This window comes from Rhamphochromis sp. 'chilingali' (genome assembly GCF_963969265.1).
Source record: "Rhamphochromis sp. 'chilingali' genome assembly, chromosome: 7".
NCBI classification, from domain to species: Eukaryota; Metazoa; Chordata; class Actinopteri; order Cichliformes; family Cichlidae; genus Rhamphochromis; species Rhamphochromis sp. 'chilingali'.
Window position 1 is genome coordinate 8,711,642 of NC_137934.1, and position 27,602 is coordinate 8,739,243.

The 27,602-nt window shown below is 41.6% G+C and overlaps 2 protein-coding genes across 4 annotated transcripts in view; one reads left to right on the top strand and one right to left on the bottom strand.

Moving 5' to 3' along the window:
* Positions 1–27,602, bottom strand: part of gsap (gamma-secretase activating protein) — a 69,888-nt gene that overhangs the window by 5,928 nt on the left and 36,358 nt on the right. For 2 of the 3 annotated variants that reach the window (XM_080887206.1, XM_080887207.1), the window contains one exon: positions 17,715–17,776. In XM_080887206.1, coding sequence (XP_080743332.1) covers positions 17,715–17,776 — 62 coding nt within the window. Of the gene's footprint in view, positions 1–2,908; positions 3,517–17,714; positions 17,777–27,602 lie in introns of those variants that run through there. The other variant, XM_080887208.1, reaches the window with a different exon arrangement.
* LOC308399774 (uncharacterized protein) lies at positions 23,363–27,014 on the top strand (the record flags this gene model as incomplete). Its single annotated transcript, XM_080887210.1, has 2 exons — positions 23,363–23,992; positions 26,472–27,014. Exons 1-2 carry the CDS (start codon positions 23,597–23,599, stop codon positions 27,012–27,014), a joined length of 939 nt encoding a protein of 312 aa, XP_080743336.1. The 5' UTR covers positions 23,363–23,596.

A 27,602-nucleotide genomic window follows, 5' to 3' on the forward strand; every position in this document is an offset into this window, starting at 1 on the left:
AACACAAAACCATTATTGTGGTGTGAACTGCTAATGAGGGGTTTCAGAGAAATACGCATCTTTAATTTTTAGTGTTTTTGTCGCAATTTCAACACAACTTCTTTCCACACAACTGCACTCATTACTTAATCACAAAATAACTAAACAGGATGCTGCATTGGGCAACTTATAAACTTCATACCTGACTGGAATATATGACTGAACTTCGTATAGGGATTATTACACCTACAGAATACTGCAAACTATGAATATGAAGAAATTAGTTTTTCAGGACGGAAATAACAACAGGCTGCTAGGGTAGTCTACTACTGAGTTGAACCGCCTGTTGCCAGGACTGCGTTAGCTCTGTGTGGCTTAGATTCACCAAGGTTATGCTGCTGGGTGCAGGCATCATAGGATGGCTACACTGTGGTCATAACACCTGACTATATAAACTTTGACAATGAACTCACTCCATTAGACTCACAGCATATATTTACTGAATATATTTACAGATACATATGCAGTGGTCCCTCGCTATAATGCGGTTCACCTTTCACAGCCTCGCTGTTTCGCAGATTTTTTTATGCAATTTTGCATGCTTTTTTTTCCTTTTTTTTTTTCTTTTTTTTTTTTTACAGTGCTTTGTGTTCTGCCTCGTGATTGATTGACAATTGTCTACAGCCAATCTCGTGCCGTGTCTCCTGTACAGTACAGAATGCCTTCAGCTTGTCAAATATACATAAATATACATAAATCTTGCCATCGCTGGCATGGAACGCACGCCACTGCCCATTCCGTCACAGATTTGAGAAGGCCCGGCCAAACAAACTTGAAGCTGCCTTGAAGCTTTGGCAAACTGTCCTACCGGTAGGATAATTTTACAGTGATGTCTGACAAACCATCCTACTTTGGATGGTTTGTCAGATATAGCCGTCCTGATTGGCTATATATTAAAGCACCAACATCAGTCTCACTGACTGTTGATACAAGGCTGGATGGATCTATGTTTTCATGTTGTTTACACCAAGTCCTGATCCCACCATCCAGTCTCAAATTGTAGCCTGTTTCCTGTTTTTAAGTGAAAACAGTGGCACCCAGTGGGGTCTTCTTCTGCTGCTTCTGCTCACAAGTTCAACATCTTGTACGTTCAGAGATGCTCTTATTAGGGGTGCAACAATACACAAAATTCACGGTTCGGTTCGATACTTTGGTGTCACGGTTCGACATTTTTTCGATACAAAAAAAAATGTTCATGCCTTTTTAATTTGTCATTTATTAAATTTTCACGGCACATTCCGCACCACGTCTCTGTGCGTTCATCATTTGTTTGAAGCCAGCTCGCCTCCTGCAACTACTTTTCCGAGAATACGTGCTTCTTTTGTGGTTCGGACTCCTTCTGACATTTCTTTGGAGGTGGAGGCACATCACAGTAATTCCTTAAAGGAGCTTGCTTCTTCGACATCTTTAAGAGTTCTAAACAAATGTGTCACGGTTTGTGGGGCAAGCCGTGTGGAGTTGTAGAAAAGGACCCAAAAGGCAATGGCGGTCCGGGGGCCGGCCGTGCGGAAGGCAGCGGCGGCGACGAAGGAGACCACGGAGCAGTTCAGGGGGCCGACCCCGACGGCGGTGACGTCCAGCAGGTGGCCCGGAAAATGGCCGGCGATATCGAGGTGCAGAACGAGGCTTGGGCGGCGGCATAACAGCCGCAGGACCAGGCGGGGCAGAAGCAGAGGCCGCAGGACCAGGCGGAGCAGAAGCAGAGGCCGCAGGACCAGGCGTAGCAGAAGCAGAGGCCGCAGGACCAGGCGTAGCAGAACCAGAGGCCGCAGGACCAGGCGAGGACGAAGACTTGGATGAAGCTGGACCAGGCGACGACGAGGCGGCCGCAGGTGGCGGCTTGACAGGCTCCTCGGGCCCTCCAGCTGACGCGGCGTGAGGCTGAACGGGCCCCTCGGACCCTCCAGCGGGGACAGGAGGCTGAACGGGCCCCTCGGACCCTCCAGCCGACGAGGCATGAGGCTGGTGTGGTTCTCCGGAACCACCAGCTGACGAGGAAGGCTGCTGGACGGGCTCCTCGGGCCCCCCAGCTGAAACAGGAGACAAAGGCCGGAGCGGTCCCTCGGACCCTCCAGCGGAGACACGAGACGAAGGCCGGAGCGGTCCCTCGGACCCTCCAGCGGAGATACGAGACGAAGGCTGGACGGGCCCCTTGGACCCTCCAGCCGAAGCCATCACAAAGCCAGCAGGCATGGAGTCCACTGGCAGACATGAAGGAAATGGGTGCTGTGCTGAGCACTGGCCCTGCTCAGACAGCACTGACACGGGGCACTTCCCAGGTGGCTGCTTAAACTCCAGGGGTCCAGAATCAGCTGAGGACTGGGACCTAGCCTCTGGGGAAGCCCTGGAGCGGCAAACAGTGCCAATGGTGGCTGAACCATGAAAAGCACCTTGAGTAGGACTTAGGCTTTCTCCCTGCATGGAGTGAACGAGTGGAACCGGTAATGCTGGAGCCAGAGCTACTGGGGCCTGCGCTACAGGCGGCACTGGAGCTACTGGGGCCTGCGCTACGGGCGGCACTGGAGCTACTGGGGCCTGCGCTACGGGCGGCACTGGAGCTACTGGGGCCTGCGCTACGGGCGGCACTGGAGCTACTGGGGCCTGCGCTACAGGCGGCACTGGAGCTACTGGGGCCTGCGCTACGGGCGGCACTGGAGCTACTGGGGCCTGCGCTACGGGCGGCACTGGAGCTACTGGGGCCTGCGCTACGGGCGGCACTGGAGCTACTGGGGCCTGCGCTACGGGCGGCACTGGAGCTACTGGGGCCTGCGCTACGGGCGGCACTGGAGACTGAGCTGAGGGTGGCACTGGAGACTGAGCTGAGGGTGGCACTGGAGACTGAGCTGAGGGTGGCACTGGCTGCGGGGGAGCTAACTGGGCTGAGAGTGGCTGCGGGGGAGGTGATATGCTGTTCACAAAGTCATCTGCCGCACAGAACACCGCCCCTGAATGAACAGTCATACAGTCCGCAAATGGAAAACAGTCCTCACTCACCACAGCCGGCGAATTAGAAGTCCGAACGTCCAGCTGTGGGGTGGCGCGCTTGCGGCGCGATCGGCGTTTCCTCCCCGCAGACGGCTCCGACGGGCCGGGCAAGATCGCATCCGGCGAGTCGGGCAGCGAGGCAGGAGTGGCTGAGAGAAGGTGGGGTGTGTGCCGGAGAAAAGCCTGCATGGTCGGAGGAAGTGAATTTAGTAGCCATGGCAGGCCGGAAAAGAGCCGTTGTAGCCGACCTTCCACGGCGCGGCGAAGCTCGTACGGAGGATTCTCCAGCCACAGCCCGAGGAGGATCTCCACATTGTAGCCGATGTCATCCTGGAGCTCCTCGGACGGATTGACTGCTGCTGGGTCCATGGTGGCTGGTTCGTTCTGTCACGGTTTGCAGGGCAAGCCGTGTGGAGTTGTAGAAAAGGACCCAAAAGGCGGCAGCTCTGGTGCAGGTGAATATTTATTTACAACGGTGGGCACAAAACAGCACTGGTGGAAAAACAAGAAACCGGAAACCTAAACTGGGTAAGCTAATAACACAAACCAGAAACGAGGATGCAGGGAGGTCCGGGGAAATACACAAGAGACGCAGGGAGACCGAGGGGAAACAACACAGACGAACCAGCAACTACCATAACAGAAGACACAACTTAAATACACCCAGAGAACACAGGGAGATTACACACAGGTGGGGAACACAGGTGACACTGATAAACATAACGAGACAGGGCAGGAGTGAACACAACATTACGCATACTGACGAGAGACTGTCAAAGTAAAACAGGAAGTACACAGAGGTTCAGACAGGAGGAGAGAGAGCACGGGGAGAACACAGACATAACAGGCTGGGGGAAACATGGAATAAACACAAAGAGAGACGAGAGCTCATAAATACACAGAGGGGCACAAGGGGGTAAGAGTCACAAAGGGAAAAACACTTAGGGAACACCACAACAGGACACCTCAGAAAACATGGCCTAAATAAGGAGCGAAAATACAAGGAACCAAGAATACTGGGCCAACATGGCCCAGGACCATGACAAAATGTCTGTCCTCCTCCTGAAAATCTTATGTATGCAAACGCACGTTGAAACTTCTTATCTTGTGCCCGTTTTTTATTTTGACAGCAAATGCGCACCACTTATGTGCAGCCCTGGTTATTTCACTTGTCATATTGCAGCCACAGAAATTCTTTTGTCCATGAAACCATAAAGCTGCACTTTCTTTTTGCCTTATAGTCTGATTTGTCATAACTTTTCCGTTTTGTGGTAAGCTTTTCTTTGGCTGTCACTTCTTCACCCTGACCTGTCTTACTTGGCTCAGCAGAACTAAAATATTGTGGCGAGCTCAGACAAGGAGGAGACGGAGGTGTCGTTTGGTCTTGCTTCCCGTGAGCTAGCCAGGGAGCACAGCCGTTTATTGACATCTGCAGAAGAACACTGCCGCTAGCTAACTGCTCAGGGGTCCGTTCTTCGTACCTCGCTAAGTAAGTTAGCTGGATTTGATTGTTGACGATTTTGCGTGATCCTGGATCGTTCGGTTCCCCGAAGCTCATCCGGGACTTGCTGTCATAGCAACAGATCCGTAAGCGTAAACCTGCTCGGGAGCAGGTTTACTTTATGTAAACAGGATTAGATCGCGGCCACGCAGGTATGTCCGCTTCATTTATAAGAAAGCAACAGCGATATTTTACCACTGTTTTTCCATAAATAAATATTATCAATGTAACTAAAGATAATGCAGTATTTGATTCTTTTATTGATTTCATACAGATACATACAGGTCATTTCCTAAAAAAAGGGAAATGTACTATTAATCATTCTATTTCATGTATTTGATTATTTCAGATGTCATTCATATTTTAGAGTAGTAATAGTAAATTACTTCGTGTAATCAAGATGAGAGACCACGGCTATAAAAGCGAAGGTGGATTTGGGAAGTCTGTCGCAGCCATGTCCTGTCCGTATACGCGATCCACCCATTGCGGAAGGTGCAAGATTGATAAGGAGAGTTTTCAGAACTCAGCGTATATTGCGGGATAGACAGGATCCTTTAGCTCAGCGCGACAGTGTGCTCATAGAGAGATATCGATTTTCCCATGAGGGTATTATTTACTTAACCAACTTGTTGACGAGGGGGTGCAGGACCACCACCTGTCTTTTTTTGCTCTGCCCTTTTCTTGGTTGCTGTTATAAACAAACAAACAGATTATTTCAGGGTCTCTTTTCAAGAGACTAAAAGCAATATAAGTGATAAATATTACCATTCTGTAGAATATTCTTATATTTCACTTTTACTTGTTCCCATGTTCTAGTGGGTCCTGTCGTGGCTCTAATGTGAAAGAGGATATAATGTAATATAATATGATAAATTTACCCTACCGCCTACTGGTGTTGGCCAGAGGGGCCGATGGCGCGATATGGCAGCCTGGCTTCTGTCAGTCTGCCCCAGGGCAGCTGTGGCTACAACCGTAGCTGCCTCCACCAGTGTGAATGTGAGAGTGAATGAATAGTGGCATTGTAAAGCGCTTTGGGTGCCTTGAAAAGCGCTATATAAATCCAATCCATTATTATTATTATTATTATTAAATTACTTACGAGTTTAATTTGTCAGCAACTTTCTGCCAGCCCTCTCTCCTTGCTTTTGCAGCCTTTGCAGTGTTCCCTTGCGTTTTAATTAAACTCTGAAACTCCTGAAATCCCTCAATCAAGAGTTCTTGCTCTGCTGCCGAAAAATACCGAGCGCGCTCCTTCGACATTTTCGCCGACCAATCAAAGGGTTGCCGATCAATGTTTCTACTATTGATGCGTAGCCCCTGTTAAGCCACCCAGTGATCTCACATTACTTCATCCAGCTATACTAATCGTCAACAACAGGTGTGTTCGAAGAACCGGGATAGCGAGCTCAAAGTTAGCGCGATGATTTGATCTTGGATGTGTCATTTGATCTTGGATGTAGTAAGCGAGGTACGAAGAACGGACCCCAGCGCGGCAACAGCACAACAACAACAACACACAGGGCGCCCTCTGACCCCGGAAGGACACACCGTCGCAGCGAGAGGGCGTCACCCGTCACTATGGCAACATAAACAAAACATAACTGTACAAACAGAACCCCGAACAGCCCTGACCCGCTACATAGCCCACACCTAAGGGGTCAGACGACCCCATTACCGCACACAAAGTCCTGCAAATGTCCAAGTGCCTTCTTTTGGCGCACCGGCCGGTCACGACCGGCGGGGGAAAAGTCACTCGGGTCAGAACATGGGGTGCCACCATCATCCCACTTCTGACACCAATGTGGCGAGCTCAGACAACGAGGAGACGGAGGTGTCGTTTGGTCTTGCTTCCCGTGAGCTAGCCAGGGAGCACAGCCGTTTATTGACATCTGCAGAAGAACACTGCCGCTAGCTAACTGCTCAGCGCGGCAACCGCACAGCAACAACAACAACAACACACAAGGCGCCCTCTGACCCCGGAAGGACACACCCTCGCAGCGGGAGGGCGTCGCCCGTCACTATGGCAACATAAACAAAACATAACTGTACAAACAGAACCCCGAACAGCCCTGACCCGCTACAATATGCTGCTGAGAATATAGCCCAGAAGAAGCGTATAGTATAGCTTTTATTTTGGAAAGAGCCATTTCTCTGTAATAAACTCTCTTTTCCAAAGATGAGTGATTCCTCAATCAGATACAGGTGTTACCGCGCCAGATCCGCGGCCCCGAACCGTAGTAAGGAAACCTCTGGCAGTTACTTGAAGGTTCCGTAACTGACTCGTAGCCGGCAACAGCTTACTATACAGGTCAACTCCGCTAGCAAAAAGATCGAAGGAGGCGTAGGAAACTGCTTCACCGAACTTTATTTCTTCTCTAAGGCACGAACACCGCGTACAGTGGGCTGAAACAGTTTACTCACAGCGAGCATCGCCGACACAACTCTGGCTGTCGAGGGAGTTATTATATTCCTTTTATTTATTTTCTTTTCGTCTCTTCTGTAGCTAACCGTTACTTTTCCCCTGCTCCGCTCTCTCTCTTCACACACACACCAGGCAGTCCCGCTACACACATCCCGAATACATTTCCCATCAGGCTTCATCCTTAAAGGGCCATGCCTGTAACACAGGGCTTGCAAAATCGCTAGCCCGACGTCCCGGGGCTAGCGATTTTTCCAGTCGTACTACCAAAATCTATCTCTGCCCTGCCCGTCGGGCTATTGTAGGAAGGAAAAATATATGTCAATGCTTTTGCATTCTTTCGGAAATGTAGCTGGGTAATTATGTCATTGCCATCGGTGAGCCACTGTCAATATGTGACATATTCAAATCGCGTTTGAATTTGCGCTTGTTTTTTGCTTTCACTTTACAAATGTCCAGGTGCCTTCTTTTGGCGCACAAGTCACTCGGGTCAGAACATGGGGTGCCACCATCATCCCACTTCTGACACCAATGTGGCGAGCTCAGACAAGGAGGAGACGGAGGTGTCGTTTGGTCTTGCTTCTCGTGAGCTAGCCAGGGAGCACAGCCGTTTATTGACATCTGCAGAAGAACACTGCCGCTAGCTAACTGCTCAGGGGCCTGTTCTTCGTACCGCGCTAAGTGAGTTAGCTGGATGAGATTGTTGACGATTTCGCGTGATCCTGGATCGTTCGGTTCCCCGAAGCCCATCCGGGACTTGCTGTCATAGCAACAGAGCCGTAAGCGTAAACCTGCTGGGGAGCAGGTTTACTTTATGTAAACAGGATTAGATCGCGGCCACGCAGGTATGTCCGCGTCATTCATACGAAAGCAACAGCGATATTCCACCACTGTTTCACCATAAATAAATAACATCAATGTAACTAAAGATAATGCAGTATTTGATCCTTTTATTGATTTCACACAGATACATACAGGTCATTTCCTAAAAAAGGGAAATGTACTATTAACATTCTATTACATGTATGTGATTATTACAGATGTAATTCATATTTCAGAGTAGTAATTGTAAATTACTTCGTGTAATCAAGATGAGAGACCACGGCTATAAAAGCGAAGGGGCCGAGCAAGATGGCGGCGTGATGAGGAGTGTCTTTTCGAGCTCTCAGCACTAGAAAGATATAAAGCATTTTTACAACGCTTATTTGACGTCTTTGTAACTTTCAAGACTTTTTTCATGATCAACACACTAAACCTGCTAAACCTGAAACCAAATTCTGCAACAACAACATGTCGAAATCTGCTCAGAAAAGGCTGAGTAACTCGGGCAAACCACATGCAACTAGCATGCTAGCTAGCGACCATAGCTACATAAGAGAAATGGAGTGTCAGCAGATGGTTGAAGAAGAATTTCCACCCCTACCAGTTACGCCTTCCAAGCCTCCAGTGGCTAAAAAACCAACACTGTCTACCAGTCACTCTGATGACGATTCCCTGAAAGCTGATGCGGTCAACACTTTGATTAATCTGATCAACACCAGAAGTGACGCAATTGAAGAAATGGTAGGAACAGTTCGTACAGACTTAAAGGACATAAGTGATAAGATTATGGTCATTGAGAAAAGGGTTGAGAAAAACGAAACGCTTACACAGAAATGTGACGAACGCATCTCTGAAGTTGAATGCTACAACCGCCGTTGGAATCTGAGACTGTATGGGGTACCGGAGTTGGAGAAGGAAGATGTGCGCGCAAAGGCGATTGGGATATGCCAAACGGTTCTACCTGCGGAGAAGGAAAAGTTTTCAGAGGTCTTAGACATCGCTCATCGAGTGGGGAAACCAAAACAAAATGACCCGAGACCCAGAGGGATCATCATCCGGTTCATCTCAAGAAGAATTCGTGATGCGGTGTGGAAAGCTGCCAAGAATAATACTTTCCTTCAAAATAATCATCTGAGGTTTACTGAAGACCTGACGAGAGAGGACAAAGAAAACAGACTGAAGCTGTGGCCCATTATAAAGAAAGCACGTGAAGAAGGGAAGTCTGCTTACTTTATTGGAGGTCGAGGCTTTGTAAATGGTGCTGAAGTTCACACATAAACTCTTCAATATTCCCTGACCCTTAGTTCTTCTCAGGTTTGTTTACAAGGTGTTCTTTATATTGATGTGCCTGATATTTGTAGATATTAATAGTTGGCTGTCTAAATTGCTCTTTGGTGTTAGCAAAAAGCCAAATTACTGTTAAATAGGTAAAACCTTTTTTGTTATGCTTTTATTAGGCGTCTAAAGTTTTTTTTATATATATTTACTCTATACTGTGAACATTCTCATATTCTAGTGCTGATCTCAGTGTTAGGTTAAAAAGTTTATCTTCGATTTACTTTTTAATACATATCTTTTCTTTGTCAACTTGTGTTCTTTGTTTTTTGTTTCTATTAATGCTAGGGGTCTTCGTAACAACTTAAAACGTAAAGCCACTTTTCTTTATGCAAAGCAACTTAAATCTGACTTTGTGTTTTTGCAAGAATCTCACTCTACTATCGACGATGTTAGTTTTTGGCGATCTCAATGGGGAAATTCTATTTGGTTATCTCATGGAACTGAACGATCAGCTGGGGTATCAATCCTAAAAAACAGATATAATGGGGATGTTTTACATACAGAATGTGATTCTGCAGGTCATTACATATGTCAAGTCATAAGATATAATGATTTAGTCTTAATTGTTACTAACATATATGGGTTTAACACGAAGCTAGAAAATGATCATTTATTTTTGACGATTGAAAAAAAAAATATCTAGCTGGTTAAATAAATTTCCAAATGCAAAATTATTACTAGGTGGAGACTTTAACTGTATTATGGATGCTGAATTAGATAAATTTCCTCCAGGACATTCGAAAAGAATTAATACCACATTGAAGGCTGTTATGGTACGCCTGAAACTTACAGACATTTGGAGATTCAAATTTCCTCAGTCCAAAATGTTTACTTGGTGCAACAATTCTAACTCGAGACATTCAAGGATAGACTTTTGGTTAGTCTCAGAGAGCTTTGACAGCAATAGCATAGATGTAGGTGCTTGGCCTTCTCCAGCAACAGATCATAAAGCCATATATATTAAAATAAATCTAACTTCTCTACCTAATTCTTCTGTTGTTAAATTTACATACTGGAAACTCAACAGCTCATTATTACAAAAAGACGATGTGAAAAAGGATCTTAAAGAACTGATCTCAAACTTTTGGTCTATAGCTCAAGAAGATTTAAAATATGGTAATAACTGGGAATTATTAAAATTTGAAATTGGCAAATATTTAAGAAAGATTGGCAGCCTTAATGCAAAATCCAAAAGATTGGAGGAAGAAAATATAATTTCTCAAATCACACAGTTATCTAATAAACGAATTGACACTTTAACTGAAGAGGATAAAATGAACCTTGCTAAATTACAAGATAAATTAGATCGTTTATACACAGACAAAGCAAAAGGCGCTTTTATCAGATCAAGATCTAAATGGCTTGAAGAAGGTGAGCGTAACTCCCATTACTTCTTCAGTTTAGAAAAGAAACACTCAAGTATAAATAATATTAGCAAATTAATGATAAATGGAGTTATAACAGAGGATTACAGATTAATCTCTAAATATTGTAGTCATTTCTATAAGGAACTTTATAGTTCTACATTTTCTCAGGAAGATGCAAATCATCTCTTAGGATCGCTGAATGTTAAATCTATCAGCCAAGAAGAATCTATATTATGTGATCAACCCATCTCATTAGAAGAAGTCAAAGTTGCAATTGGGCTATTGAAAAATAATAAATCTCCAGGTACGGATGGTCTTACTGCTGAATTATATAAAACTTTCTCTGAAGAGTTGTCTCCCTTTCTTCTTGAGGTATTTGCAGAAAGCATAGGAAACCAACAGCTTCCCACTACGATGAATCAAGGTTTGACTACATTGATCCCGAAGCCTAATAAGGACCTATTAATGATTGATAATTGGAGACCGATTAGCTTGCTAAATAATGACTATAAAGTATTTGCTCTAATTATAGCTAACAGACTTAAGATGGTTCTTGACTCTGTTATTGATGAAACACAATCTGGCTTTATGCCCAAAAGACACATAACTAACAATATCAGATTGGTTTTAGATGTTCTGGATTATTCTGACCTCATAGATTGCAATGGTTTCATATTATTTTTAGACTTCTACAAGGCCTTCGATACGGTGGAGCATGAATTTATATTTCAAGCTCTGGATAAGTATGGTTTTGGCTCTTACTTCTCTACAGCGATTAAAACATTATACCATAACAGTAACAGCAGTATTAAATTAACAAACGGTACTTCACCCAGATTTAACATACAAAGAGGGATAAGACAAGGCTGTCCCATTTCTCCATACCTGTTTTTGTTAATTGCCCAACTATTGTCTAACCATATGAAATCAAGCAATGTAAAAGGTATATCGCTAATTGGCAAAGATTTACTCATAACACAGTTAGCGGATGACACTACATTATTCCTAAAAGATGAACATCAAATCTCTATTGCTATTGACTCAATCTCTATATTTTCCAAAGCTTCTGGATTATACTTGAATATTCCTAAATGTGAACTTATGGCGATAAAAGACTGCTCGAAAACAGCTTTGTGTAACATTCCACTTAAACAAGAAGTTCGTTATTTAGGTGTCATAATAACCAAGAACCAGGAAAGTAGAATAACTCAAAATTTTTATCCTATTCTAGAGAAACTCAAACACAGATTTAATCAGTGGCTCTTAAGAGATTTGTCGTTAAAAGGCAGAGTATTAATAACTAAAGCAGAAGGCATCTCTCGTCTTACATACGCTGCATTGGCATTGCACCTTGATAAAAAGCTTATAAAAGAGGTTGATAAGTTAATTTTCAACTTTATCTGGAAAAATAGGACACACTACATTAAAAAAACAGTTCTTATGAACTCCTATGTCAACGGAGGACTTAATGTGTTAGATTTTAACACTTTAAATAACACATTCAAAATAAATTGGTTGAAGAATCTAATTACTAATCCTACTTCCATTTGGAATGCTATACCTGTGTTCATGTTTTCTAAGTTAGGTGGCACTGAATTTTTCCTTACTTGTAATTTTGATATTGATAAAATCCCGTTAAAGATCTCTGCTTTTCATCGTCAAGCTTTTTTAGCTTGGACCCTTATTTACAAGCATAACTTTAGTCCACACAGTTATTATATCTGGAATAATAAGGATGTTTTATTTAAAAGAAAATCTCTCTTCTTAGATAGTTGGTTTAGGAATGACATTGTTTTAGTCAACCAATTATTTGACTCAAATGGTATGCTTTTCTCCTATGAAGAATTTTGTTTACACTTCAATTTAGCTATAAATCGTCATGATTATACCAAAGTATTTGGCTCAATACCATCAGGGGTTTGTATGCTGTTTAAGAATCAACCTAATATCACTTCATTCCACAGGCCGTTGACATCTCCCATACAAACTTTTGTTGGCAAGATTTGCTTTTCTAAGCAATCTAAAAACAACAATAAATCGATTAGAGCTTTATTTCAGAGTACCATAACCACGCTACCATATGTTATTTTTTTCTGGAACCGGCTGTCAGATGGTATTATGTGGAACGAAGTTTGGAAACTCCCTAATCAGTTTTTAATTACCAACAAAATTAAAGATATTTCTTATAAATTAATACACAGAATTTATCCTTCTAAAGATTATCTTCAAAGCAAATTCAAATTAGACATTGATACAAGCTGTAGCTTTTGTAAAACTTCCAAGGAATCTACTACACATCTTTTTTGGTTTTGTAACCTTGTACAAGATTTTTGGCAGAGCTTATGTGTTTTTATTTCAGAAAATATATTTAAAGGATTTGTACTGTTTTGGAAATATGTTTTGTTTGGTCTGCACAAAAATCAAAAACAATTCAATTTTGATAACAGATATATGATTAACTTGTTACTTTTAATGGCTAAATTTCATATTCACAAGTCCAAATATTTAGGAAGACATCCCTCTTTCTATGTATTCTCCTTTGAACTTGTACAGTATCTTAACTCTATTAAGAACTCCACTAACCCAAAAGCTATAAAAACTATTGGTGTTTGTGAAAAAATCAAGATCTTTCAATCACTTTATTCTTTGGCTTGATTAGTTACTTTCCCCCTAGCATGTTTCTATTGTTGTTTTTGAATGCTGTTCTTGTATTTGTTTATCTATGCATACAATTCTTCTGTAAGTACATCACCATTATTGTAATACTGCTTAATTCCATTTTGTATTGTACTGATGTTTAAATAAAGATTTTGAAAAAAAAAAAAAAAAAAAAAAGCGAAGGTGGATTTGGGAAGTCTGTCGCAGTCATATCCTGTCCGTTTACGCGAGCAACCCATTGCGGAAGGTGCAAGATTGATAAGGAGAGTCCTCAGAATTCAGCGTATATTGCGGGACAGACAGGATCCTTTAGCTCAGCGCGACAGTGTGCTCATAGAGAGCTATCGATTTTCCCGTGAGGGTATTATTCACTTAACCAACTTGTTGACGACGGGGTGCAGGACCACCACCTGTCTTTTTTTTTGCTCTGCCCTTTTCTTGGTTGCTGTTATGAACAAACAAACAGAGTATTCCAGGGTCTCTTTCCAAGAGACGACAAGCAATATAAGTGATAAATATTACCATTCTGTAGAATATTCTTATATTTCACTTTTACTTGTTCCCATGTTCTAGTGGGTCCTGTTGTGGCTCTAATGTGAAAGGGGATATAATATAACATATTATAATATAATATAATGTAATATAATATTGGATAATATGGTGTGATATGATAAATCTACCCTACCGCCTACTGGTGTTGGCCAGAGGGGCCGATGGCGCAATATGGCAGCCTGGCTTCTGTCAGTCTGCCCCAGGGCAGCTGTGGCTACAACCGTAGCTGCCTCCACCAGTGTGTGAATGTGAGAGTGAATGAATAGTGGCATTGTAAAGCGCTTTGGGTGCCTTGAAAAGCGCTATATAAATCCACTCCATTATTATTGTTATTATTGAATTACTTACGAGTTTGATTTGTCAGCAACTTTCTGCCAGCCCTCTCTCCTTGCTTTTGCAGCCTTTGCAGTGTTCCCTTGCGTTTTAATTAAACTCTGAAACTCCTGAAATCCCTCACTCAAGAGTTCTTGCTCTGCTGCCGAAAAATACCGAGCGCGCTCCTTCGACATTTTCGCCGACCAATCAAAGGGTTGCCGATCAATGTTTCTACTATCGATGCGTAGCCCCTGTTGGGCCACCCAGTGATCTCACATTACTTCATCCAGCTATACTAATCGTCAACAACAGGTGTGTTCGGGGAACCGGAATAGCGAGCTCAGAGTTAGCGCGATGATTTGGTCTTGGATGTTTCATTTGATCTTGGATGTAGTAAGCGACGTACGAAGCACAGGGCCCAGCGCGGCAACAGCACATCAACAACAACAACAACACAAAGGGCGCCCTCTGACCCCGGAAGGACACACCGTCGCAGCGAGAGGGCGTCACCCGTCACTATGGCAACATAAACAAAACATAACTGTACAAACAGAAGATTTCACTTGTCATGTTTGCATAGTAAGCTAACGATTGATAAGACGATGTCAGAGGAATTGGTGCGCAAATTATCACTCACCAATACACAGTTTGCGCGATTGCAAAGTGAAAGCAAAAAACAAGCGCAAATTCAAACGCGATTTCAGTATGTCATATATTGGCAGTGGCTCACCGATGCCAATGACATAATTACCCAGCTACATTTCCGAAAGAATGCAAAACCATTGACATATATTTTTTCTTCCTACGATAGCCCAACGGGCAGGGCAGAGATAGATTTTGGTAGCCCGACTGGAAAAATCGCTAGCCCCGGGACGTCGGGCTAGCGATTTTGCGAGCCCTGTATCTGATTGAGGAATCACTCATCTTTGGAAAAGAGAGTTTATTACAGAGAAATGGCTCTTTCCAAAATAAAAGCTATACTATACGCTTCTTCTGGGCTATATTCTCAGCAGCATATTAAACATATCATAAGAAGAATCATGTGCTAACGGCTGACTCGGGTAAAGTTTGTAGCATGCGTGCTTGTTGTTTTTGTCTGCTTCCACTTGTCTTTGCACTAGGATGATGTCGGTGTAAATGTGCAGTCATATTTGTTGTGTTCCCACTAGTGCTGTCAGCGTAAATCTCGTTGAAATGACGTTAACGCCACAACATGGCAAATCTCTGTTAACGAGCTACCGCGGATCGCCCGTGCATGGGGCTGGACGGCCAACACCTTAACGAGCTAACTGCGCTAACACACTAGCTCCCACCCATGTAATTGAGCTTTGCGTGGTACATCCAACATATTGTTTTATTTTACTCCATGACGCGCTTAACTTCAGGGTCATACGTCACATGAAAACCAAAATAGTTCCAAACGCCAGATCTGAATGAGGGTGGGGGAAGTTCAATTTGCCATGTTGCAAGGAGAGCTTAACTTCTGTCTTGCTAGCTTGCCCTGCGTGAATCTGCGTTGGACTACTCCGCCTAGGCTGCACTGTCGAGCGCAGATCCACTGAGCGCTCAACACAGACAGCATCGTCAGAAGGAAAGTTGATAAAATAAATTAAAAATTTATTTTGCATTGTTCGATACATATGGGTACGAACCGAAAGCACTGTATCGAACAGTTCAATATCGATACGAGTATCGTTGCACCCCTAGCTCTTATGCATAACTTGGTTGCAAACATTGGCTAATTGAATTACTTCCCTTCCTATTGGCTTGAAGCGATCTGGCCTTTCTCCTCTGACCTCTGGCGTCAAAAAGGCACCTCTCACAAAGAGAAATGCTGATCACTGGAGATTTTCTCTTTTCTGGACTATTTTCTGTAAATATATAGTTGTGCTGGAAAATCAAAGTAGATGAGCATTTTCTGCAGGATTTTTGTGGCTCGAGAGATATGGCTGAGTTGTCTGTCAGTCTGAAGGTTGGTGGCTCGATCACCACATCCTCCAGCCTGCATGTCAAAGTATCCTTGTGTAAGATACCGAACCCCAGGTTGCCCCGATACATTCATCTGAGTAAGAATGTGAGATTGAATGTTACAGAAGGCACTTAGGCACAGAATAAAGCACTTTATGAATGTAGGTGTTTGACTGGGGGAGTGAGGCTTGTAGTAAAAAGGTGAGTGAGTAGTAAAAAAGGGCTTTGAATGCTCAGTTAGAGTAAAAAAGCTGCATCTAAGCACTAATCCATTTACCATTTTACTGAAATACCCTGAAATACAGCCCACCTGACACCAACAGCCACTTTCAAAGTCACTTAAATCACCTTTCTGTTCAGTTTGAACTTCAGCAGCTTGTCTTTCATTTCTACAAGCCTAAACGCTTTGAATTGCTGCCATGTGAAATTTGCTTTAACAAGCATTTGAATCAGTGTACCTAACAACGTGGCCAGGGAGCATATTAAAAAAAAAGAAGTAAAAAGGTCATGAGGGAGGAAATTAGCAGCAGAGCAAAAACATCGCTGTACCAGGCTGTAAACATGTTAATTTCTGGTGTTAACAAGGGAGCCTATTTGGACTGACTCATTTTTGGAGCCAACCTCAGGAGGCTATTTCAGTAACCGCAAGTTGGATTAATTTTTTTTTGTCTCGGAACCTCTCTGACACGTGGCATTAGGTGAGACGTGTCGCCACATTTAATCTTGATTTATGCAGCAACAATTTTATCAATTAATTTTAGTTAGCCAGGCCACAATTACATCTGGCAGCTGGAGCATTTCATTAAAAATTAATTCTTGCAATGAGTTTCTGTGGCGTATCCTGTTTTAGTTTAGTCCCACCACAATAACTGTAGTAAGCATTTATAATATTCCTGCATGAATTGACAAAAGAGCTGGTTCAACTGCATTCTGATCCCTGGTGTTCCTCATACAGTGCAAATATTGCTTATAAACATTTAATGGAAATCCTTGGTGGTTGGGGGTGGGGGGGGGGGGGGGGGGGGGGGGTCAAGCACACACAGGATGGGAATCATGAGAGGTGTTGGGCTTAGTCAAGGTGAAATCTCCTACATCTCCTGTTTTCTAACTCAGTGTGTTTGCTGTACCTGCTAAATCTCTTCTGCCCGCCAAAACCCAACCAGCAAAAGTGTAGCAGGCAGGAAACAGAACAGAGAAGCTAAACACTGAACATTCCTGTGTTCACAGTGCAGATGTAATGCACACACACACATGCACAAACACACCCGCAGCTACAAAAGAAATATACTGTACCCACACAGGAACACGTGGAAGTTACACAAGAGCTAGGACATAAACAGACACAGACTCAGTAGACAGCTATGTATGGAAACCCACTCCCCAACCCTCTGCGCTCACATGCGCCTTCACTCTCGTACCAGTTGGTTACACAAATGCTCTGTGATTGGCTTGAGGGGGGCTTGAGGGAGATGAGACCTAAAATAACTTCAAAATCCTAATTGGATCGGAATGGGAAGTTTGGGTAGAGAACCATTCGAGAAAAGATGACAACTCCCCTCCACCCCCACCCCACTAATAAAAGTGATGAGAATAGCCTGTGCATTGTTATATTCTTTTACTCCTTGCTCCTTCCAGGCTGTAGTTTTGCTCTAAATTCCTAGTTTGCAGACTTCGAGTTGTTACATTTGTTTGAATGTACTGTTTTAGGAATTAAGACACTGGAAAAAAGCCTTTGCAGAGATGCACATACCTCAGGAAGTCTCTTAAGGATGCTGAATTTCAGCCTCTCATTGGCATCACTGTTGTCCAAATCTAAACACACAGAGGAAACAGAGAGATGACATGTTGCTAATTAGTCTACTGAAGACAAACCCCAAATGCTAGAAAAAATACCGCAACACCTCACTTGAAATAAATGCAAATATCACCATCAAGATTTCCACAATCCTCAGCACTCAGTCTAGACGGCATGTAAAACTCTTCTTAATGCTCCTTCAAGTGCCGCATTTATTACAGGAGATTAAAACGAATAGAAAATATAAATAAATAGTCAAATATCTTGATGCATGCTCAATCATCCAGGTAAGGAAATCTAAAAAAGCTCATTCTGTTCATCTGGATGTAGCGTTTTCAGCTACATCCAGTTGAATCCAGCTTTTCCCAACCTAATCTAATAGGGGACAATTAAAATTTGATGTTTACCGTAAACCTATGCATCAAGATCACTATCAATGGTCCTTGATCAGTGGTTGATCAGTCGATATGACAATTTGCATATTAATGATGAAGAAACTGACCTCACAGCCCATTCTTCGTCAGTGGGAGATGAAATGTTTCTCCCACTGAAAACGCTACGTCCAGGTGAATAGAATTAACCTTTTGGGTAATAGTAAAATATATTTTACTTATATTTTACTTTGAAACAAGCAGAAAAAGCTTCACACGTGAGTACTAATTACTAATTTAATTCTTAGAACCACTTACGACAGCAGTTTCAGCACAGATATAACTCCACACATTCCAAGCAGCAAAGCAATATTAATTCCTAATAAAGTTAACGATACTTAAATAAATAAAACAGCCAATGTGAAAATATGCAAACGTGTGGCTAAAATCATATTATTATTAATGTGCATTAAACTTTATTATAGTAGCTGTTATAAAGGAGCTGCGGAAGCACTTAGACTTGCACTTTGGTGCAATCAGTCTTTGACTGAAGGTTCTGCTGTTGATAACCTCCAGGGCATGAGGCAGGTGTGTAGGGTTGATCATAACTTATTTCAGCTTCTGGAGCATTTTTCTCTCCACCACCTGCTGGACTGTCTCAAGTCCAGCAGGATCCAATTATTTCACACATTGCTCTTAAATGGCACGCAGAGGTGGAACTACAGAGCTCTGCACTGCACCTAGAGAGTGCAGTACCATGCCAAAGCTTTCATAGGGCTGAAGTTGGTGGGTTTGAGCTAAAAACCACTGGATGTACTACCACTAACTTTTATATAGTTAAGTGGCAAATTAAGATGGTAAAACCTGCTTAACAGCAGGATTTTAGCATTGCCATTCTGAACACAGCATTCTAATCTTACAATGTTGTATATCTAGAACATATATACAGTATATTGACTGGATGGTGTGGAATAAGAAAAATATTTTACTGCTACTCATACTCATCATTATCACCATTGCATTAATTAACTTTGCATTAAGTCATTACCATTACATTAATCAAATTAATCATCATTTCAGTAAAACATTTATTGAAGCTGTTGGCATTACATTAACCTTTTTATTACAGGTACAGCTAAGATCATTTTACACACATTGCACTTTGTGCTAATTAAAGAGTCAATTAATTGGAGGTTGTAAGCTTTGTTTGGCGCGATGTCCAGACAATCTATTGTGTAAGTGACTTGGAGCTATAGAAGGTTAAAACTGCGTACATGCCTACAAAACACATATAATACATATAATCTAGAAACAGGCTTGAGTGAAGGCCTGAATGTATCCGGCTTCTTGTTGCATTTGAGTTTTGCTTAGTAACAGGTGACAGAAGATGGGCCAAAAAGGAGGACCAGTCCCTGGGAAACGTCAGAGCCTGGATCCATCGCCACATTTGGAGAAGATGCTAGAGAGGGGAACTTCAGTGTCTGCATTTATCTCTTAAAATTGCTCATTGTCTATAAAACATGCAAATGATGTTCTTAAAATACAAATTATGTTCTTGTACAACACGAGAAGGGGCGTTAACCAACCCTGACATTATAAAAGCAATCTGAAGTGTATTTTTGGGTGGAGAGCTACATCTGATGTTTTGCAGTGTACATCTTCCCACGCGTGTGTTCAATAAACTCATCTGTTTGATTGCATCCTTCTGGGCTTCTGATATTTTGTTTTGGTTCTCAACATCGCGAATCGGGACAATGGGGAGAACTTTCAGTAAAAATATACTAAGAACATGACGCAGAGCCAATTACACCAACTTTGAATACATTCAGACTGTTTGAAATATTTCATCTTCAGATATTTTACCTTGGAGTACACATTGACAATAAACTGGACTGGGCTAAAAACACCACAGCACTTTACAGAAAGGGCCAGAGTCGTCTCTATTTTTTGAGGCGACTGAGGTCCTTCAACATCTGCCAGAAAATGCTCAGGATTTTCTATGAGTCTGTTGTGGCCAGTGCGATCCTCTATGCTGTTGCATGCTGGGGGAGCAGGCTGAGGGTCGCAGATGCCAACAGACTTAATAAACTAATCCGCAAGGCCAGTAATGTTGTGGGGATGGAGCTGGACTCCTTCAAGGTGGTGTCGGAGAGGCGGATGCTGTCCAAGTTAAAGACAATGTTGGATAACACCTCCCACCCACTCCATGACATGCTGGTCAGTCACAGGAGCTCGTTCAGTGAGTGACTGAGATTACCGAAAAGCACCACTGAACGACACAGGAAATCTTTCCTGCTTGTGGCCATCTCCCTGTACAACGCATCCACTTAACACACTGGTTACTGCTACAACTACACGTTTCTTTTCCAGCTATTTATTTATGAGTGACTTATGTATGTATATATATATATATATATGTATATATTGTACTATTCTTAGTTAGCGTATTGTCTGTCTTGTCTTGATGTTGGTTTATGTTGGTTTATAATGGAGCACTGTAGCAAAAAATAATTTCCCCCAGGGATCAATAAAGTATTCTGATTCTGATTCTGATTTTTGGGTCTGTTGATCTTTGTGACAAGTCAAAAATGTTTGGCCTTTAAACAATGCGCTCTTCATGAAGTCAGATAACTGCAGCATCTTGCAAACATGCTCCCTTATTACCCACAGCTCTGTAGTGTGACCTCTTTAACAGTTTCAGTGGTTACGAGCTACTTTACTTTACATTTAGGTGGCATTCTGACATAACAGGTGTGTGTTTGTCCAACTATTCCTCATTTCAGCTTTTCATCATAATAGAATCAATCATTTAAGCAGCATGTATATGTAGCTGAAAATGATTTACCGATTACAGATATAAGTTGACGCCTATCTGGTTTGAGTCATTATCTTTGATTGAGCTTCAGTTGGCTTGCAGCAGCAGGTAGCAGCAGGAGGTAGGTTCATTAAACACACCTCACTGAGGAGTGAAAAACACACAGTTTGTCCCAAACCTATACTTCATACTGATCGTGAGAAAGGTTTATGATTAAACGAAAAAACACAAACAAACATAGATCACCCACTTTTGAGAGTGAGTTGTTGTACTCGCAATGCAAAGCACAAACTACGTTTTCCGTTCACAGCACTGTGAGAGGTTACAGTAACCTGTGGGAACATACAGAAAACCAGAAGTACTGAAACTTTAAAAAGTCATCTTGTTTCTGTTTGCAAAGGTTAGCTGGCAGTGACAGTTCAGTAAAGTGAAGTGAAAGTCAGTTTTAAGAACATCTAAAGGTATTTTGAGGCACTAGTTGTGTCAGTTCCTTTTACTATAAAGCTGTTATGTCATGTTGATTTTTGTATTATACATACATACATACATACATACATACATACTTTTATAGTTTTTATACAGTGCATTGGTGCGTATAAACATGGTGAAGACGCTTCAAGATCATAGGAAGGCACTTGTTACATCTAAGGTATCCAGAAGAGCATCTCTGAATGCACAGCAGCAGTAGACCGCACACCATGTGAAACTCTTGTCAGCAAGGAATAAGAAACTGAGGCTACTGTTTGCATAGGCTCACCAAGATGGGACAAAGAAGATTAAAACAGAAACGCCGTTTGGTCTGATCGGTCTCGATTTCTGCTGCAACATTCGGACTATATAAAAATTAACAGTATTAACAGTTCAGGCTGCTGCCGGTGGTGTAAAGTTGGTGTAAAGGTGTGGCGGATATTTTACTTCGAACTCTTTGGGTTCCTTTGTACTCATAGTGAATCGTTTAAACACCACAGTCTACCTGATTATTGTTGCTGACCATGTCCATCTTTTTTGACAATATATTTTGATGGCTGCTTCCAGCACGATAATGCAACATGCCACAAAGCTCAAGCTCTTAAACCGGTTCCTTTAACATAAAAATGAGTTCACTGTACATAAATGGTGTACCTAGTTAAGTATATATATATTAAATGCTAAAAATGCTGTGATGATTGCAATGTAGTGCATACTGTGTACAATTAGTATTATGGATTTGGGACATATCCATAAGTCCTGGTGAGTTGCTAGTTTAACTGCTAGGCAAAGTATTTCAAAAATGTATTTTATCTGCATGAAAGCTGGTCCGCATGTACATCTGTTTATCACTGTATGAACGTTTTCTAGGTTTCTGGGGTAATTCAGAAAGTAGTTTAGAGCAGCTGTGATCTGTGGTGACAGTGGTTTTCAAAATGGCAAATATAATCAGTTGCTTTACTGACTGAAAAGACAAGCTTTTTATATCTGGTAAAGAGAAGTAAAAATGTGTAGTATTTACAGTAAAGCAGTTGGGTATTAGATAAAAGTAAATAAACACAGAAGCTTCCTTTCACAGATATGGATTAAACCTAATCCTAGAATAAATACTTCTTTTTCTACACTTAATCCATGGCTCGCAAAACACCTGCAGAAATCTACAGCCACATTAAAAACTCTGAGAAGTTGTGTTCCTTTGTGCTAAATGCTATTGTCAACACACGGACAAGCAGTCTTTCTTTTTTTTTTAAAAAGGCAAACTTTTGTTCCTCAAAAATAATACACTGTATAAAATGTAAATTATGTCATCATTCCTACCTTCATTGTCACCTTCAAATACTCCTCGTCACTGGGGTTTCTACTCAGGAGTGTCTTTCAAAGGACATTTATGGATGCTTGTGGGTTTAAAAAGGTCTCTAATTAATTTCAATCTGAATGAATTTGCAACAGACAGATTCAGCCTGTGTGCAGACTGTCTGGCATATGTCTCTAAGAGATTTCTTCCCAGGATCTGCAGGTGATTGTAGTGTAGTAACAATTCTGACCCACATGGGAGACCCACACTAGAAGAAATAACCCTAAAAGTTTGGTAAAAATATAAACACAAGGCCTTGTTGAATAATGTACTCTGGGCAGACAAATCAAAGATAGAACTGATAGAAAACACACAGGGGAAGATTTTCAGGAGGATAAACTTATACCAACTGAAATGTATGGAGGTGGTGGTGCTATGTTTTGGGTCTCTTTGCTTCCTCTGGGAGTGGACTGTGAATGAGCTATGAATTCTGCATTAGATCAAATACTTTTCAAGAGTGATATGCAAAAATAAAAAACTTTCCTTTTTACATAATTTGTGGTTATATTGCTTCTTGTCACTAGAAATTGCTAAAGGACACTGACTTGTGACTGGCACATCCTTCGACTGTCTTCTTATGTACATGCAGCTTAACTTTAAATATCCCTTGTGAAGTATTATACATAAACAAAAGAAGAAAAAGAAGAAAAAAGCTCTTGTTTACATGTGATTTTTTCCCCCCTTAAATATACCTCAAGACCACAAACCACTAGGGTGTGTGCAAAACAGCATGTAGGTCACACACCTGAGTTGGATACAACATGGGCTATACCTCTTTCAGATCTAATTAAGTCTCACTGTTGCTATATCTTTCTCTTTCAACTTCACAATGAATACCGAAGACCATTCCAACACCTCCTCCATCCTCTTCTTTTTACCTACATTCCACAACTGCTTCTTTTCAGAATCGTGCCTCGATCCTTGGTACATTGCTGCTGGTGTGGTTATTCTATTAAGCTCCATACTCGGCATCTTGGCAAACATCAGTGTGACAGGGAAACTCATTCAGAATTTGCGCGGTTCCTCCATGTCGCAGCACCTCATCTTCAACCTGGCACTGTCGGACCTCCTCTGTCTGCTCATCCTGGTGGTCGGCAGCATCGTTTTCTGGACCGGGCTACATTTAAACCATTCAATCTGTCAACTTCTCGTTTATCTCTTATTTTTCTGCAACACCACCAACTTAAACGTTCCGGTGCTGATAAGCATCCAGAGGTACTACCAGGTATGTATTTATCAGTCCTTTAAATATGTTGTCATTTTTTCTGAAAATAAGATCACAAGTAGGACTTTTGTTTGAGTCAATTAAGAGTGTTTCTTATCTTGGGAAATAAAAAACAGATGTACAGTACTGTCTATAAGTACTGTCTAAAAGAGCCACCGCACATTTGTTTATATTTTCCTTCCAATGAGCCAGACTTTCCTAAAGTTTTTAATGTGGTCTTAATCAATTGTTTAAGGCTTTCTGAAGGTCTTTCAAAGTTTTTCTTTGGACATTGGCAGCTTTTCATTTACTTTCAGTCCATTTGGGATTGTTTTGCTTTATTGTTTTTTTAAATTTAGCCTCTTAACACTGATCTTTGAATCATTCAAGCATATAAAGGTTACAGGGATGAACCAGTGCTGTGTCTACACATCACAAAAAACTGAGCAAATAACCAGTTTTTATCTTTGGGTACTTTGTTACAAGCACAATCACAAAAATGCATCATTTATCCCCATTCCTCTAGTTGAATCTATAAAAAAAATACCAACAATATCACAGTTTGACAGGCATAAAATAGTAATATTGCACCAACAATGTGATTCCTAAGATTTGTTAGATGAAATCTATATAAACTGAAAAAGTGGAGCACAAAAGTGAAAGTGCTAAAAACTATCATCTACAGATGATATTTGAAAGTCATGTCCTTAAGATATAGGGGGAAAAAATCCAGCAAAGACCTGACACAGGACCTGAGAGATGCATCTGGCCCTTTAGTTGATTTATTCACTGAAACCTCATCAGAAATAGTCTCAGGTGGCTGTCAAGAAATCATTCTTAAGGAAGGGAAACAGGGAGAAAAGCCTGAGGTATGCCAAATTACACAAGGACTGGGCTGAAAATCAGTGGCCACATGTCCAACCTTGGAATATTTTTGTTCAAATCATCCTCAGTATATTCAGAAGAAGAGGTCAAAATGGAGGTACAACACTGAGTGTCTACAGCAGCTGTAAAACGCAGTGGATCCCTTATCCCCTGGTTTGGAGATGGATTTTTTTCAAAATTGGTGGACTGAAAAATACAAAAAAAGATACCACCAGATTTTGATCCATCGTGAAATACCATCTGGAAAGAGTCTGATTGGCAGCAGGTTCATTTTTCAGTACGACAACAATCCCACACCCACTGCCAATGTAGTAAATGCAAACCTGTATAGAAAACTGCGCAATGGAACACTATCAGTCATGGATTGGCCTCCAGAGCCCAGACATTAGCATTTTTGAAACAGTGTGGGATCATGTTGACAGAGAAAAGAACAAAAAGGCAGCCAACATCCAAAGAAGAGCTTTGAATGTCCTTCAAGAATCCTGGAGAACTATTCCTGAAGACTACTTAAAGAAATTACAAGAAAAATTTCCTATGAGTATTCAGACTTTCAAGCTCATTAGATTTGTAGAGCGTTTTCCATTGTTCACATACATTAACCAATTATTCTTTAAAAAAAAAAAAAAAGGAAAGAAAAGAGAAAGGTAGCCAAATAAAAACAGTAAAAGAAACAAATGAAAATCTACTTTGGCATTCTTACGCCAAGCCAAGCCCTTCCTTTGGCTCACATACGTGTAAAATTATTTCCAAAGTGAAGCATTTGTCATGCTTCCTACATGACAGAGTCAATAATATTTATTCTTCCAGTTCCACTACTGTAAATGGAAGAAAGAATAATCTTAATCTCCTCCTGGTTCCAATATACTGTACATACATTCCAATAAAAACCCCATTGAGACGAGATAAACTTTACAAGAGAGAATAATCCCTGCCGCTCAGTAATGTACCTCACTGGTCCCACCGGCATTTTAACCAGATATGGTCTGTAACAAATAAGCCAGCAAGACAAAGCTAAACGAGAAAGCCAAAAGACTCCCCAGTGGGGCGCAGGAAAGCTGAAGGAAAGGCGAAGGGGAAGACCCGTATTGCATGAGGTGAACGTCATATTCTGAATACACAAACACTGATATCGCTAAATGCATCTTATATTCCCCTGAGGATACTATTATAACCCAATTTCCATTCATAAACCCACTTTAAAATCGTAGGAGCTTTTCTTCGTATCATTATTAACTTTTCTTTCTTTCTTACTTGTTTGTCCATGCGCACAGTGCAAACAGAAACTTCTAATATTTAATCCAGCACAGTATTGATGATGCCAATTTGATAAAATGTATATAAATGTAAAAAGAAAAAGGTACAAGCTTAACAAATAGAACGATACCCTTTAAAATATGCCACTGCAGGCAAGATTTAAATAACAGTGACTATAATTCTTATTGGTGTGGGGATTAAAACCACTGATCACATAAAGGTAATATTTAATATTACACCAATTCTTCTAGAGAATGAAATCCAGATTAAATGGGTGGGTGTGGGCTCAATACCCACGAACACATCAGTGAATGAAAAATGCAGCAAACTTTAATCTAAAAATGTCCTTTTCATTTGCCAGGTTCTGCACCGTGAGAAGTGGATCGAAGTGACCCCGACACAGCAGAAGATTTTTTTGTCCTCTGTGTGGCTACTCGGAGCCCTGCTTGGTATATTTTTCCTAAGTGAGGTGAAAATTAAGAAGTGGACGGATAAGGGCTCCTGCGAGAATCTCAGCTTCTCACCGGTACAAGAATGTATCTACATCACATTCACAGTTATCAGCCATGTCGTCTCATTGACCTGCTACTCACTACTTGTTAGAGGGATCAACCGAATTCAAATCTTTGATAAGAAAAAGCTGAGGATTACCAAGTTATTTCTTCACATCATCGCTGGTTCCCTGGTATTTGCTGTCATTGCTCTGATGTTTCGCACAGCGTATGTGACTGTGCGTCTCGCAGCACCAGAAAAACTGCTTTACATCAGCAAAATGTTCATATTTATGGAATGTTTTTACTTTTTCAAGCACTCTCTGAACCCATTACTGTATTACTTTGCCTCTCTACATGAAAGCACCGATAAGGAAATCCGCTTCTTCATGTCTCTTGATGACAGCTCCTAATATGTTCTCCCATATTTTTGGCCTCCTCATTCTAATGTGGCCTGATAGCCATGAAAACTGATGGAAAAATATGGATCCTTTGTATGGACAAAAGAATTTGGATCTTTTTTACTGGACTGTGTGACTAAATGACTAAATGTATCAAGTTAAATACTAAAGTGACTGATTAGCTCATTTTCCTGTGGTATGATTATTCTGCCTTCACATTTTATCACCCATTAGGCTGGAGCCTAAATCCAGGTTACACCCTGGACAGATCGCCAGTCTATCGCAGCGCTAACACATAGAGACAGACAACCATTCACACTCATATTCATACCTACAGCCAATTTAAAACCCAGTTAAGTTAACTCATCTGAACTGTTGGAGGAAGCACGGAGAAAAAACACCCAACTACAGGGAAACAAGCTAGCCAGTGGATTCAAACCCAGGACCTTTTTGCTGCAAGGCAACTGGACTGCCACCATCCTGCTCTACAGTTTATTACATAATATATAATAATGTAGCAATGTATGTCATTGCATGGCCAAAACACTGTACCACATCCAAAACTAATAGATAGATCTGTTATTTTGGTTCTTTAAATCT